General features: G+C 53.3%; 1 protein-coding gene and 1 long non-coding RNA gene across 2 annotated transcripts in view; one reads left to right on the top strand and one right to left on the bottom strand.

Moving 5' to 3' along the window:
• The window catches only part of MAPKAPK2 (MAPK activated protein kinase 2), a 42,656-nt gene extending 31,643 nt beyond the window's left edge, over positions 1–11,013 (bottom strand). The window contains exon 1 of the mRNA XM_054648679.2: positions 10,540–11,013. Within this exon, the coding sequence (XP_054504654.1) occupies positions 10,540–10,791 (252 nt within the window). The 5' untranslated portion in view covers positions 10,792–11,013. The remainder of the gene's footprint in view (positions 1–10,539) is intronic.
• Positions 11,014–11,075: 62 nt separating this feature from the next.
• On the top strand, positions 11,076–13,022 carry LOC129130476 (uncharacterized). Its single transcript, XR_008535538.2, has 3 exons — positions 11,076–11,298; positions 11,892–12,011; positions 12,119–13,022. It is a non-coding gene; the product is annotated as an uncharacterized LOC129130476 (long non-coding RNA).
• The last annotated feature ends 266 nt before the right edge of the window (positions 13,023–13,288 follow it).

The following is a 13,288-nucleotide window of genomic DNA, read 5'->3' as shown; positions in this document are numbered from 1 at the left end:
CCTCTTGTGCAAGAGCTGCCTGCCCGGGGCTGCTCCAGCAAATCTGCCCAGCACAGAGAGGCTGGGAAATGGCCCAAGAGGAAGAGGGAGACACACCAGAGCCCCAGGGGACAAGAGGAGGCTGCCACAGGTGACAGTGGCTCCTTCAGCCCAGCTCTGGGAGCCACATTGAGTCCCAGAGCTGTGGTGACAGCTCATAGTGGTCTGTTCACTGAATAGAATAGAATAGAATAGAATAGAATAGAATAGAATAGAATAGAATAGAATAGAATAGAATAGAATTATTGGAATCCACCACAGGAGTAACAAACTCCAGGCTGCTGCTCCCCATCACGAGGGGCTGGGAACACAAACCCTGTGAGGAAGCCCTGAGGGAGCTGGGGGTGCTCAGCCTGGAGCAAAGGAGGCTCAGGGCTGCCCCCATCACTCTGCAGCTCCTGAAAGGTGCCTGTGCTCAGCTGGGGCTGGGCTCTGTCTGCAGGCACTGACACAACCAGAGCACACAGCCTCGAGCTGCACCAAGGGAAATGCAGGCTGGAGAGCAGGGAAAAGATTTTTACAGAAAGGGTGAGAAAGTTCTGGAATGGCTGCCCAGGAAGGTGGTGGAGTCACCATGAATAGAATAGAATAGAATAGAATAGAATAGAATAGAATAGAATAGAATAGAATAGAATAGAATAGAATAGAATAGAATAGAAATAGAATAGAAATAGAATAGAAATAGAATAGAAATAGAATAGAATAGGAATAGAATAGGAATAGAAATAGGAATAGAAATAGGAATAGAAATAGGAATAGAAATAGGAATAGGAATAGAATAGAATAGGAATAGAATAGAATAGGAATAGAATAGAATAGGAATAGAATAGAATAGAATAGAATAGGAATAGGAATAGAATAGAATAGGAATAGAATAGAATAGAATAGAATAGGAATAGGAATAGAATAGAATAGAATAGAATAGGAATAGAAATAGGAATAGGAATAGAATAGAATAGAATAGGAATAGGAATAGGAATAGAATAGAATAGAATAGAAGAGTTTGAGCTGTTCCTAACACTGAGCTGGGAGTGCCAGCAGGCTCATTGCTGCTGGAATTCAAAACCATCCCTGCTACCACACACCTCCCCTGCTCCTGATTTTATTTACTGCTCCTGTCAGACTAAGCTGAGCATAACACACATACTTTTGGGTTTGTTTGGACCTGATTGCATCTGCTTTTGCCCCAGCCTGGTGGAGATAGCCAGGACTCTGTCAGAGCCCAGGAAATTCCTCTGACTGCCCTGGGTGATTCCAGACCCTGGCAAGGGGCTCAGAGACCTTGGCACAGAGTCACAAACACCTGTGCCTTGGATTTTAACCCATGGAAACAATTACCAGCTTTGTGTGAAGAGTTACAAGCCACAAGAGTTTCAGTAGAATGATAGTGAGTTTATCACTGGGTGGAAAAGTAGAATTTTGGGGTTTTTAGAATGGGGGTTCAAGAGGCAAGATGGAGGAATCTGGGCATGTCCTGTCCTTCTTCTCCTTCTTCTTGTCCTCCATCTTCTGCTGGGATGGTGGCACTTTTGGATTGGTTTAGAGTAGAGACAAACTGTCTAACATAGGTGATAGGTGTTGGAAAATTATTGTAAATAAAGTACAATAGTTTGTAGTATAAAAAGCCAACACCATCCCAAGGGCAGTCACTGTGCCACAACCCAACCTGCCAGACAGATCTCAGCAGGTCAGACAAAGAATTTAATAGATAAGAAAAAATAAACAACCTTGAAAAGCAGAACTGACAAATCTTGACTTCTTCTTTGGCCACAGGGCTGGGAAAAAAATATTTTCTAATACCTTGGGGTCATCTCAACCACAGAAATCCCAAAGCATCACTGGGAAGGGGACACAGGATCTACTCTGGGATTCCCAGCCTGCTGTGACCCAGGTTTAGTGTGAGGCACACAACGACCCCAAACCTGCCTGACCCCCATCTCCTGGGGCCAACAGAGCTGAGCTCAGAAAGGCTGAGCTCAAAGCAGGCACCCACCTGCAGCCAAGGGCACAAAGCAGCAAACTTAATTATGGTGACAAAGGAAATTAATCCATGGCTCCCCTGATCCCCAGTGCAGGCCAAACCGGATAAGGACACCAAGAGCAGAGCAGCAAAGCCCCAGCCTGGCTGGGAGCCCCAGGAACATTCAGATCTGGGTTTGGATTTTGGACTTTATCTCTGGTTTAGGCTGCAGCTCGCAGGGCAGGAGCCACGTGCGGCCCTGACGCCAAGGGCCTGAATAATCTCATTACACATGACAGCAAAGGCTGTGCCAGCAAACCCTGGGCACAGAGCTCACCTGCCCTCCCCATGGCACAGGGCACTGGGGCACTGCACTGAGGGAAGGTCCTTATCCACAAGGAGATGCCACCATCCTGTCCTGTCCCTACAATAATTAACAGTAATTGGAATGCACCACAGGAGTAGCAAACTCCAGGCTGCTGCTCCCCATCAGGAGGGGCTGGGAACACAAACCCTGTGAGTGAGGGACCCCTGAGGGAGCTGGGGGTGCTCAGCCTGGAGCAAAGGAGACTCAGGGCTGCCCCCATCACTCTGCAGCTCCTGAAAGGTGCCTGTGCTCAGCTGGGGCTGGGCTCTGTCTGCAGGCACTGACACAACCAGAGCACACAGCCTCGAGCTGCACAAGGGAGAGCACAGGCTGGAGAGCAGGGAAAAGTTTTTCACAGAAAGGGTGAGAAAGTTCTGGAATGGCTGCCCAGGGAGGTGGTGGAGTCCCCATCCCTAGGGGTGGAAAAGAAAAGGAGAAAGAAAGGAGAAAGAAAGGAAAAGGAAAAGGGAAAGGAAAAGGGAAAGGAAAAGGGAAAGGAAAAGGGAAAGGAAAAGGGAAAGGAAAAGGGAAAGGAAAAGGGAAAGGAAAAGGGAAAGGAAAAGGGAAAGGAAAAGGGAAAGGAAAAGGGAAAGGAAAAGGGAAAGGAAAAGGGAAAGGAAAAGGGAAAGGAAAAGGGAAAGGAAAAGGGAAAGGAAAAGGGAAAGGAAAAGGGAAAGGAAAAGGGAAAGGAAAAGGGAAAGGAAAAGGGAAAGGAAAAGGGAAAGGAAAAGGGAAAGGAAAAGGGAAAGGAAAAGGGAAAGGAAAAGGGAAAGGAAAAGGGAAAGGAAAAGGGAAAGGAAAAGGGAAAGGAAAAGGGAAAGGAAAAGGGAAAGGAAAAGGGAAAGGAAAAGGGAAAGGAAAAGGGAAAGGAAAAGGGAAAAGGAAAAGGGAAAAGGAAAAGGGAAAAGGAAAAGGGAAAAGGAAAAGGGAAAAGGAAAAGGGAAAAGGAAAAGGGAAAAGGAAAAGGGAAAGGGAAAAGGGAAAGGGAAAAGGGAAAGGGAAAGGAAAGGGGAACTCACCATCCCTGGGTGAGTTTAACAAAGCCTGGATGTGGCACTGGGTGCCAGGGTTTAGCTGAGGTGTTGGGGCTGGGTTGGACTCTTGAAAGTCTCTTCCAGCCCAGTGATTCTGTGAATTCTGTGCATCCTCCTCAGCAGCACCAGAGTGAAGATGGAGCCACAGGGGAGCTCTCAGAGTAGATCCTGTCCCCCTCCCAGTGATGCTCTCCACGTGACATTTTTGTGCCTCACAGCACCTCCAGCAAAACTTTTCATTTCAGCTCATCTGAGGTCCAGCAGCACTCAGGGCTGGGTGCCTCAGTCCCCTCCCCAGGCCACAAAGGAGCAGTGAGTTAATGCAGCCATTAAACCTGCCAGCCACTGTAATCCCCACCTCAAATTGGTAGGATCTTAAAAGGCTGAAATCTTTGAAATGACTCAGCCACGGGGTACAAAGGCAGAACAGCTTAAAAGGCTGTTAAGGCTCTCTGCATTCAGACCTGCTCTTGCTCCAACCCCTGCATTCTGCTTCCCATCCATTTCCTTTGGGGAATGGGCACAGAGCTGAGAGCTCTCCCCAAAATGAACCCCAAGGCTCTGGGCACACTCACAGCCCTGTGCCAGCCAGAGCTGAAAGGAAAAGATATTTTATACATCATATTTTCAGAGAGTCATAGAATGGTTTGGTTGGAAGGGACCTTGAGGGTCATCTCCTTCCACCCCCCCACGGTGGGCAGGGACACCTCCCAGCAGACCTGGCTGGTTCTTTGCACCTTGCAGCAGTGAGGATGGGACCCACCTTCAGTGGGACACTGTCACAGACACCTTCTATGGAAAATCCTTTCCTTAGGATTTTTTCCTCCTGAGAAGCTGAGAAGCCTCAGGAACAAAATGTAACCAATGGTTATCTGCTGCTGTGGAATGCAACAGGTGCATCTGGGATTGGGCTCATGGGGTTGTTTCTAATTAATGGCCAATCACAGCCAAGCTGGCTCGGACTCTCTGTCCTAGACAGAAGCTTTTGTTATTCATTCTTTACTATTCTATTCTTAGCCAGCCTTCTGATGAAATCCTTTCTTCTATGCTTTGAGTATAGTTTAATGTAATATATATCATAAAATAATAACTCAAGCCTTCTGAAACATGGAGTCAGATCCTCATCTCTTCCCTCATCCTGGGACCCCTGTGAACACGGTCACAGGACACAGACCTGAGGGTTCTGTTAAACTCCACACTGCCAGCCCCAGAGATGACCACGATGCTGACTCAGTGACTGCCCAGGCTCCAAACTGGTTTTTGGGGAGTGGTCAGGCCAAGCTGCATTCCCATGCCAGCCTCTGGAGCTGGTGGAGGGATGGCCCTGGTCCTGCTTCAAACTCTGCCTCTTCCAAAACCGGCCTGCAAGGTCAGCCAGGTCCTGAAGAGCCTTCCCCAGCTGCTGCCTCACCTCTGCAGCCACAGAGGAGCTGGGCAGCCTGGGGTGGGCACGGGGATACCTGGCACAAACCAGAGCCATGGGGTGGGCATAGGGATACCTGGGACACCTGGCACAAACCAGAGCCATGGGGTGGGCACGGGGATACCTGGCACAAACCAGAGCCATGGGGTGGGCACAGGGATACCTGGGACAAACCAGAACCATGGGGTGGGCACAGGGCTACCTGGGACACCTGGCACAAACCAGAGCCATGGGGTGGGCACAGGAATACCTGGGGCACCTGGCACAAACCAGAGCCATGGGGTGGGCATGGGGATACCTGGGGCACCTGGCACAAACCAGAGCCATGGGGTGGGCACGGGGATACCTGGGACACCTGGCACAAGGCAGAGCCCTGGGGTGGGCACGGGGATACCTGGGACAAACCAGAGCCATGGGGTGGGCACGGGGATACCTGGCACAAACCAGAGCCATGGGGTGGGCATGGGGATACCTGGGACACCTGGCACAAGGCAGAGCCATGGGGTGGGCTCAGGGATACCTGGGGCACCTGGCACAAGGCAGAGCCATGGGGTGGGCATGGGGATACCTGGGGAACCTGGCACAAGGCAGAGCCATGGGGTGGGCTCAGGGATACCTGGGACACCTGGGACAAACCAGAACCATGGGGTGGGCACGGGGATACCTGGGACAAACCAGAGCCATGGGGTTGGCTCAGGGATACCTGGGACACCTGGCACAAGGCAGAGCCCTGGAGCTGGCCCATGCCAGGCTGTGGCAGCCACCCTGGCCCCGCAGGCAGCCCCAGCAGAGCCCAGGGGAGGCAGCAGGGGAGGCAGCAGGGGAGGCAGCACGTTATTCTTGGAAACCAGGAGGTGAGGTCATGCTGCCTGAATGCTGCAACTTGAGGCCAGACGAGCGGGGCCAGTTGTGCTTGGAGGGGAGCCTGGGTGCTGCAGCCAGGGCTGTCTGCAGGTCAGGGGCTGGAGCAGCAGCAAAGGCTCTCTGAAGGAACAGGGCTCTTCCCTCTCAGCTCCTCAGCAGACAGCAAAACCACAGGGAAAGGATGGGTTTGAAAAGAGCCAAGCAGCCTGGTGTGGGGCACAGGAGGCCAGCAGGGAGCCTGAGGAGATGGCTGATCATAAAGCTGCAGCGATGCTGCTCCTATGGCCACTTCCATTCACTCCTCCAGGTGCCTCCCACGTACCTGCACCACCCTGCAGCCCAGCAAGAGCTCCTCCATCTCATCAGACAGCACAGCACACCCCAGAGCTGTCTGTGAGGAGACAAGGCACCAACTCCATCCTTCAGGCTTCCTCAGCAGGAGCCTTCCAGGAGTTTTCATCACCTGTGCCCACCAAACGTGCCAGGAGATCTGGCTCTCAGGCTGCAAACTTCATTTATTATTTCAGGTATTATTTCAGGTATTATTTCTGGTATTATTTCAGGTATTATTTCAGGTATTATTTCATTTCTGGCATTATTTCATTTCTGGCATTATTTACACATGGTTTTGGTTCTTTCAGAGCATGGCCAAGCCCAGCCTCTGCTCTGCATCACTCACTGCTCAAGGCACAGCCATCACCTCCACAGCCCCACGAACCAGCACTGCCCTGTAACTGAGGTTTTCCTGCTCTGTGTGTGGAAGTGATGGCACAGACAGCACTAATCTTGCCAAAGGCCAGCAGGGCTCAGTGTGAATGGCAAAACCATGGTTTTACCTGGTGGTATTTGGCTATTAAATCACACATCCAGGGGCTGTGCTCTCATCCAGCTCAGCTCCTCAGCCTGGTGTAAATCACTGCACCTCAGTTCCCCGCCCCTGAAAACATGGGAAACGTCTTTTGCAAGACCCATGGCTGATGGCATTAGATCATTAATGAGAGGAAGAGCCCCACCACTTCCTGAGCACGTACCAAAGAGAAAACCCCTGCTCCTGGGCCTTATCAGCCCATCACAGTCTGACTGCTCAGAACATGTGAAGTGTTTAACAGAGATTATGGCAAATCCTAAATGGTTTAAACAAATTCAAACCCCAAGTCAGTAGACTCCTTTGGTCAATGAGATAATAAACCACAGCTTTGGAAAAGTCCCAGTGATGTCACTGCAGTTTCCACAGCTTTTCAACCACATCTCACACAGAAAGCCACAGTGAAGACATTTCTGATTACATAAAATACATGGCAGAGCTAATTAAAAAACATCACGGAGAGAGGGACAGAAGAACAGCAGACACAGCAAGCTGTTCCCCATGAGCACAAGCCCAGGATCTCCATCTACTCCCTCACTTCAGGGCTGTTTTCCCAGATGGATTTTTGGAGGGCCATGGGGTGCTCTGGCTACACCAACTCACTCATGCACTCACTCAGCCATCAGCTCCGAGCTGCCTGCCCTAATTCCACACCAGGCACCTTCCCAGAACAGCAAACCACAAGCACCATCCTCCTTCCTCCTTCTCCATCAGGGGAACCATCACTCATGGGTTATCAGATGAGGCCAAGAGCGAGGCAGAGTTTCGCAAACACGCCCCGAAGCACCAAGGATGCTGCAGAAAAACATCCACCAGCAGCCTCCACAGCCCTGAGCTCCTCCAGCCCTTCCAAAGCTCACCAGTCCAGGGGAGGATCTCCTGCTTGGAAGGTGAAGTCAGCAGCGAGGTTTGTTCATTTATTTTAAAGGAAACCTGCTCCACAAAGGGCTCCATCATGCAATGAACACAGCAGAGAAAAACTCCAAAAACTCATCACCTGGAACACCAGTCCCCATTCTCCAGCCTGGCTCAGCTGCCATTTCCTCCTGGAATTAAGGCAGCCAGCCCAAAGATTAGTCTTAAAAGTGGAATTTGCAGCAGGCAAAGAGCCCTTGCTCCCAGCCCCACCACTGCAGCCTGACCACAGCCAACCCTGCCAAGCCAGGCCAGCAGTGACCTACATACAGCAGCCTCCACAGAAATTACAAGCCTAATTTTGCCTACTAATAAATCACACCAAGGCACAAGGAAGAAAGGGGTAAGGAACCAGGCATTTCAGCTCCATTCATCACCTCTCCCCAGGCTTTCTGTTCCCAGCCTGCAGCAGATCATCCTGCTTCAAACAGGGTCAGGGCACGGGCGACTGGGACCATCCCTGGCTGCTTCACACCAGGTAATTCAGGGATGCCAGGCTTCAGGTACCAAAAAAACACAATAAAATTGGGGGTGGGAAACAGAAAGATGAACAAGAATCTATAGGAAAAGTAGAGGAATCTCTTGTTTTCACCCAGGTGCTACACAGCAAGCAGAACTACCATTTATTAACTCTCACAGAGCAGCGTTTTATTTAATGATGTGTCTCTGCCATGGACTATTGCTCTGGAAGGAGAAGAAAATTGGCCCTTATGTTTTCACTGCTGCTAGAATACTTTCCCCAAGCTCAAACTCTCTTGGAGCACTGAAAAGTTCTCTTCAGCAAATTGACTCTCAGCAAAACCTTTACCAAAACCACCTCTTGATTTGGGAGGAAGAGCTTTAACAACACAACAGTGGCTTGTGACCCAAGAGGAAGCACAACATGACCAGAAAACCCCATTCACATCAGGGAGGGACACAACTGTGTCTCATCCTCCAGTGAAGGATTGCATTGTTATACAAGATTTTGGAACAGCAAACCTAAAGAATGACACTCCAAATGGAAAGGTTCACTGCACAACCAAAGCAGGCAGCAGACAGATTTCAGCTGTGGCTCCTGGCCATGGGCCATCAGGATTCTTTTAAGCATCATCTGAAACATGACAACTCGATGCAATCACTTCTGTGGATCCTGCTTTAGGTCATCTTTCCACTCTGCTGCAGCCCATGAGTAATTTGGACCCAAATACCTCCCCACAGGTCTCGAGCAGAGACGTCAGCCCGGCTGCGTACCGAGGAGGGAACGGAGTCAGCACACATCATGTCTGGGGCAGTCACCCACACCAAGCTTGGGCTCTGCAGCTCAGCCCAAACATCCCAATGGAGCAAGCCAGGGTATCTCCCATCATGAGGGCAGGACGGGCACCCCTGGGTCCGTCCCAGAGCCCAAACTCCCAGCGCAGCAGTTTGGGAGGTGCTGGAGGGAATCACTTACAGTAGCAGCTGTGCTGCTCTTTGAGAAGCCAGGGACACGTCCAACCACTCAGCTGAACTCGTCCCTCCCCGTCAGGGACGCCAGGAGAGGCCAGGACAGGGGACAGGCAAGACAATCCCTCTTCCTACAAGAGACTGAGTGTCGAATATTCCTCGCCCCGCATGAGCCACGCTGTGTCACCCTCCTACACCCCAGCCCTGCACTCCAGGAGGTTTTCAACAAGCCAGGGGACCCGTGTGGCACCGTGCCACCAACCCTGACCCCTCGCTGTGGCACGGGCAGGGTGACAGCACCAGTCCCGTGCCCCAGGCAGGGCGGGCAGAGGAAGCTCCGGCCTCCTCCTCCTCCATCCTTCCTCTTTCAGGGCTGCGAGAGGGAAGTGCTGGGATCTGTGCTTTAAATATGTGACTCAACTTCAGAGGCGAGGAGGAGCCCGTCTGTCAAAACAGAAGAGGATTTCGCTAATTTTCAACCCAATGAGATGACAACACAATGTCACCCCGGAGTACAACGTAGGGCACCTCACAAGCGGCGTCTTTGGCATTTCTGAAGGAAAATCCAAACTTCTATCACCTCACTGACCCTAATTCCTTAACCACAGACATTCAGACCATACCTTGAGCACCCCACCACCTCTGCAGCACAACTTGTACCCCCAAAGCCCCACATTTGTTCCCTCACTCATGTTAGGAACCCCAGACACCAACAAAGGGACAACTCTAAACACAAAAGAAGTGAGGTTATGGGTTCAGGTGGGAGTTAGAGATTTAGGTGAGGGTTATGGGTTTAGGTGGGGTGTTTTTAGCCCTCCCAGTTCTCGGGGTAACGCCAAGGATTGGAACAGCTCATGTGTGGGCGCAAATTGCACGGATGCTGGAGAACACGGCGCTCCCACCGAGCAGCCAGCCTTGCTCCCGCCTCACCCGGCGTGCCAGGAGCCATCCCAAAGAGGGAAACACGCTCTCCCCTTTGCTCAAAAACCTCGTTTTAAAACAAGGAGAGGGGCCCCGTCACCTAGAGCGGGCTCAAACACACCTTGTAGCCACTGTTTATCCACGCCTGTCAAAGAGAAGCAAGTTAGGGACAAGGGGGTAACATCGTAACGCTGAAATATCCGCGGTGGGAAGCGGGGCACGACAGCCGCTCGGTGTTAGAGCCGGGAGGGGACACGGAACGGGGACAGCGAGCAGCCGGGGGTGCTGACACCACACAGCACGGAGGGAACCCCACGTTCCGCGGAGCGTCCCCCACCTCGGGGATGCATCCCAAGATGCGCATCCCACGGAGGGGATCCCAGCCAGGCCACGGTCTCCTCTCTATTCCTACCCCCACCAGCCCCTTCGGGCTACGAAGATGTCATTTCCAGCTACAAAGCAGGAAAGCCGCGTCTCGCTGCTCGTAAAGAAGGGGAAAAACCGAGATTAAAGCGCGGCCGGAGGGGCGGGCGGCAGCTCATTGTCCGGCCGGCCCCGCTGCCGCCCATGGCCCCGGCGGGACCCCCTTCCCCCGGCAGCAGCCACCTTCCATCACTGTCACAGCGCCGCTGCCGCCGCCCGGCCCCTCCCGGCCGAGCGCCCGCGCGGTCCCCGCGTCCCCCCCGCTGCCGCTGCCGCTCCCGGTGCCCGCTCCCCGCGCACCTTGAGCGCGAACTTCTCGCCGCTCTTCTTACTGAAGATCTCCAAAACTTTCCCGTTGATGCCGAGCCCCAGCACTTGCGTGGTGACCTTGTAGTCGTCCGTGATGGCATTCTTCCGGATCTGCAGGCCGCCCTTGCCCGGGAACGGCGGCGGCCCGTGCGGGGGAGCGGCGGGCGGCGGCGGCGGCGGCGGCTGCGGCGGCGGGGCCGGGCTGGGGAAGCCGGCGGGCGGCGGCGGCGCCCCGGAGAGCATGGCGGGCACCGGGCGGGCTCCGGGCGGGCTCGGGGAGGGCTCCGGGAAGGCTCCACCGAGCGGGAGGGAGGGCGGAGGAGCCCCGCGGGCCGTGCGGGATGGGCCGGGGGTGCGGGGGGTGAAGCAGCAGCGCCGCCGCCGCCGCCCCCCGCCGGTGCGCCCCGGCCCCGACAAGAGCGATGGCTCCGGTGCGGCGGCGGCTCCTCCTCCTCCTCGTCCTCCTCCTCCTCCTCCCGCCGGCCCGGCTCTGATGTCAGCGCCCCGGCCGCCGCCGGGGGAGGGACGGGGCGGGGCGGCCCCGGGGCTGAGCCTGCGCCCGCCGGACCGGCCCCGCCGCTGCCCGAGGGGCCCCGGAGACCCCCGGCCCCGCCGCTGCCCGAGGGGAGCCGGGGCATGTTGGACCCCCAGGGGTACCGAGACCCCCGGCCCCGCCACCGCCGGTGTCCCCGGTGCCCTGGAGCCGGCGGTGGGATGGCAACAGGTCGCGGTGTTCCCGGTGACCCTCCGGTGAGAACAGGAAAGGATGTGGGGAAAAGCTTGGAGCGACAGGACAGGGGGGAATGGGCTCAGGTTGGAAGAGAGAAGGTTTAGGCTGGATATTAAGGGAAAAAATCTTCCCTGTGAGGTTGGGGTGGCCCTGGCACAGGGTGCCCAGAGAAGCTGTGGATGCCCCATCCCTGGAAGTGTCCCAGGCCAGGTTGGAGCAAGCTGGGATAGTGAAGGTGTCCCTGCCCATGGCACGGGTGGATTGGGATGATCTTTAATGTCCCCTCCGACCCAAACCATTCTATGACTGCACAATTCAACCAGTAACAGCTTCCACCCGTGCCTGGCATCTCGCTGCCCCAAGAGCACCCTGAGGTGACAAAGGGCTGCTCTGAGGGTGGCTGACTGCTGCTGCCCAACACCTCATCCACCATCACTCCATCTACAGCCACTTCTCCTGCCCAGGAAGGCAAGAGGTGTAACCAACACCACAGCACAGAGAGTGTTAGGAGATGGGAAGCAAGTCCAAAAAGAGAAAAGCTTGATGTCAGCCTGATATCATCAGCCATGTCCTGATGATAACAAATTAACTCCTATGTCCGTGTTCATCCCAGAATCCAACAAAGATGAGGCTAAAAGAGAAGAGATCCACACCCAGGTGCAACCTTGAGCTGCCTGACATCCACTAAAACACAGTGAGCATTCCTGCTGCTAGAGTGCCACAGGAAATCAAGGTATTTCATTTATGGATATAAAGGGCACACTGATAATCCCTGTTTTCTAAGTAAAGAACACGTGTTTTTTGACATACATGTTTTTTGACATCCATCCTATCGCCCAGCTGTCCCACAAAAGGCAGGGAGTGCGCCCTGGGGAAGGGATGAAGGAACATCATGGTGCACAGGATCTACACCGTGTCCTCCACAAGCAGCTGCCACCACAAGAAAGAAGAATCCAGGTCCTAAAAAGGGACAGGGCAGTGAAGAGCAGGACAGGGAAGGGCACGCTGCGGCCTCTGAGTGTCCCCACACACAGGCAAGGCCACCCCGCAGCAGGAGCCATCTGCTCCACCTCTGCCACCTCAGCACCTTCTGAGATCTATAAAATCCTCTCGGGTTTTTTAATCAAGCCAAGCAAACTGCTCCCAGTTTTGCACAGGCAGTGGCTGATCAATAGCTGGGTGAAGCAGCACATCCAGCTAATCAAAGTACGTCATTAGCAGCAAGAGACTGAGCGTCTGTCAGGAGGTGGCAGTGACAGTCACCAGATGGGAGAGTGAGTAAACCTACACCAGGCGCTGGCAGCTTTATAAATAAAACTCTTGTCGAGCTCCCCGTGCCTCTCACTGAGTCCTGAGTTTCCCTGAGAAACCTGGAGAGCAGCAGAGCCTTCCCCCGCTCCTGGCTGAGCGTTGGCTGTGAGATTTCCCTGTCACGGACATATTTTATGAAAAATCCTTTCATTAAGATCTTTTCTCCTGAGAAGCTTCTTCAGCTTCTCCATGTTTTGCTGCTTTGAAATGTGATTTAGAGAATTGTTTACCCAGCGCGTGAAATTGTTTTTACTTGGTGACCAATGACAGCCACCCCTGTCAAAGCTGTGAGCAGTCACAAGATTTTATTATCATTCCTTTCTATTCCTTTCAAGCCTTCTGGTGAAATCCTTTCTTCTATTCTTTTAGTATAGTTATAATATATCATTTTCTTTTAGTATGTATCATAAAATAATAAATCAGCCTTCTGAAACATGGAGTCAAGATTCTCATCTCTTCCCTCGTCCTGGGACCCCTGTGAACACCACCACATTTCCCACTTGGAGGACGGATTCAATCTGGGCCTTGCAGCATCTCCCAGATCCTGCACCCTTCACCCCAGCCAGCAAGGGGTTTTTGGGGGTGGGAGTTAAATCCTACAGACCCTGCAAGAACAGATCAAAGCTGCTGCTCTGTGGGGTTTTCCCAGCTTTGGCGTCCCCTTGCTCGGGCTGGTCTCAGCACGTCTGAGGAAAGGAG

The sequence above is a fragment of the Agelaius phoeniceus genome, chromosome 25, assembly GCF_051311805.1.
Source record: "Agelaius phoeniceus isolate bAgePho1 chromosome 25, bAgePho1.hap1, whole genome shotgun sequence".
Classification (NCBI taxonomy): Eukaryota; Metazoa; Chordata; class Aves; order Passeriformes; family Icteridae; genus Agelaius; species Agelaius phoeniceus.
This window is presented reverse-complemented; position numbering and strand designations above follow the sequence as displayed.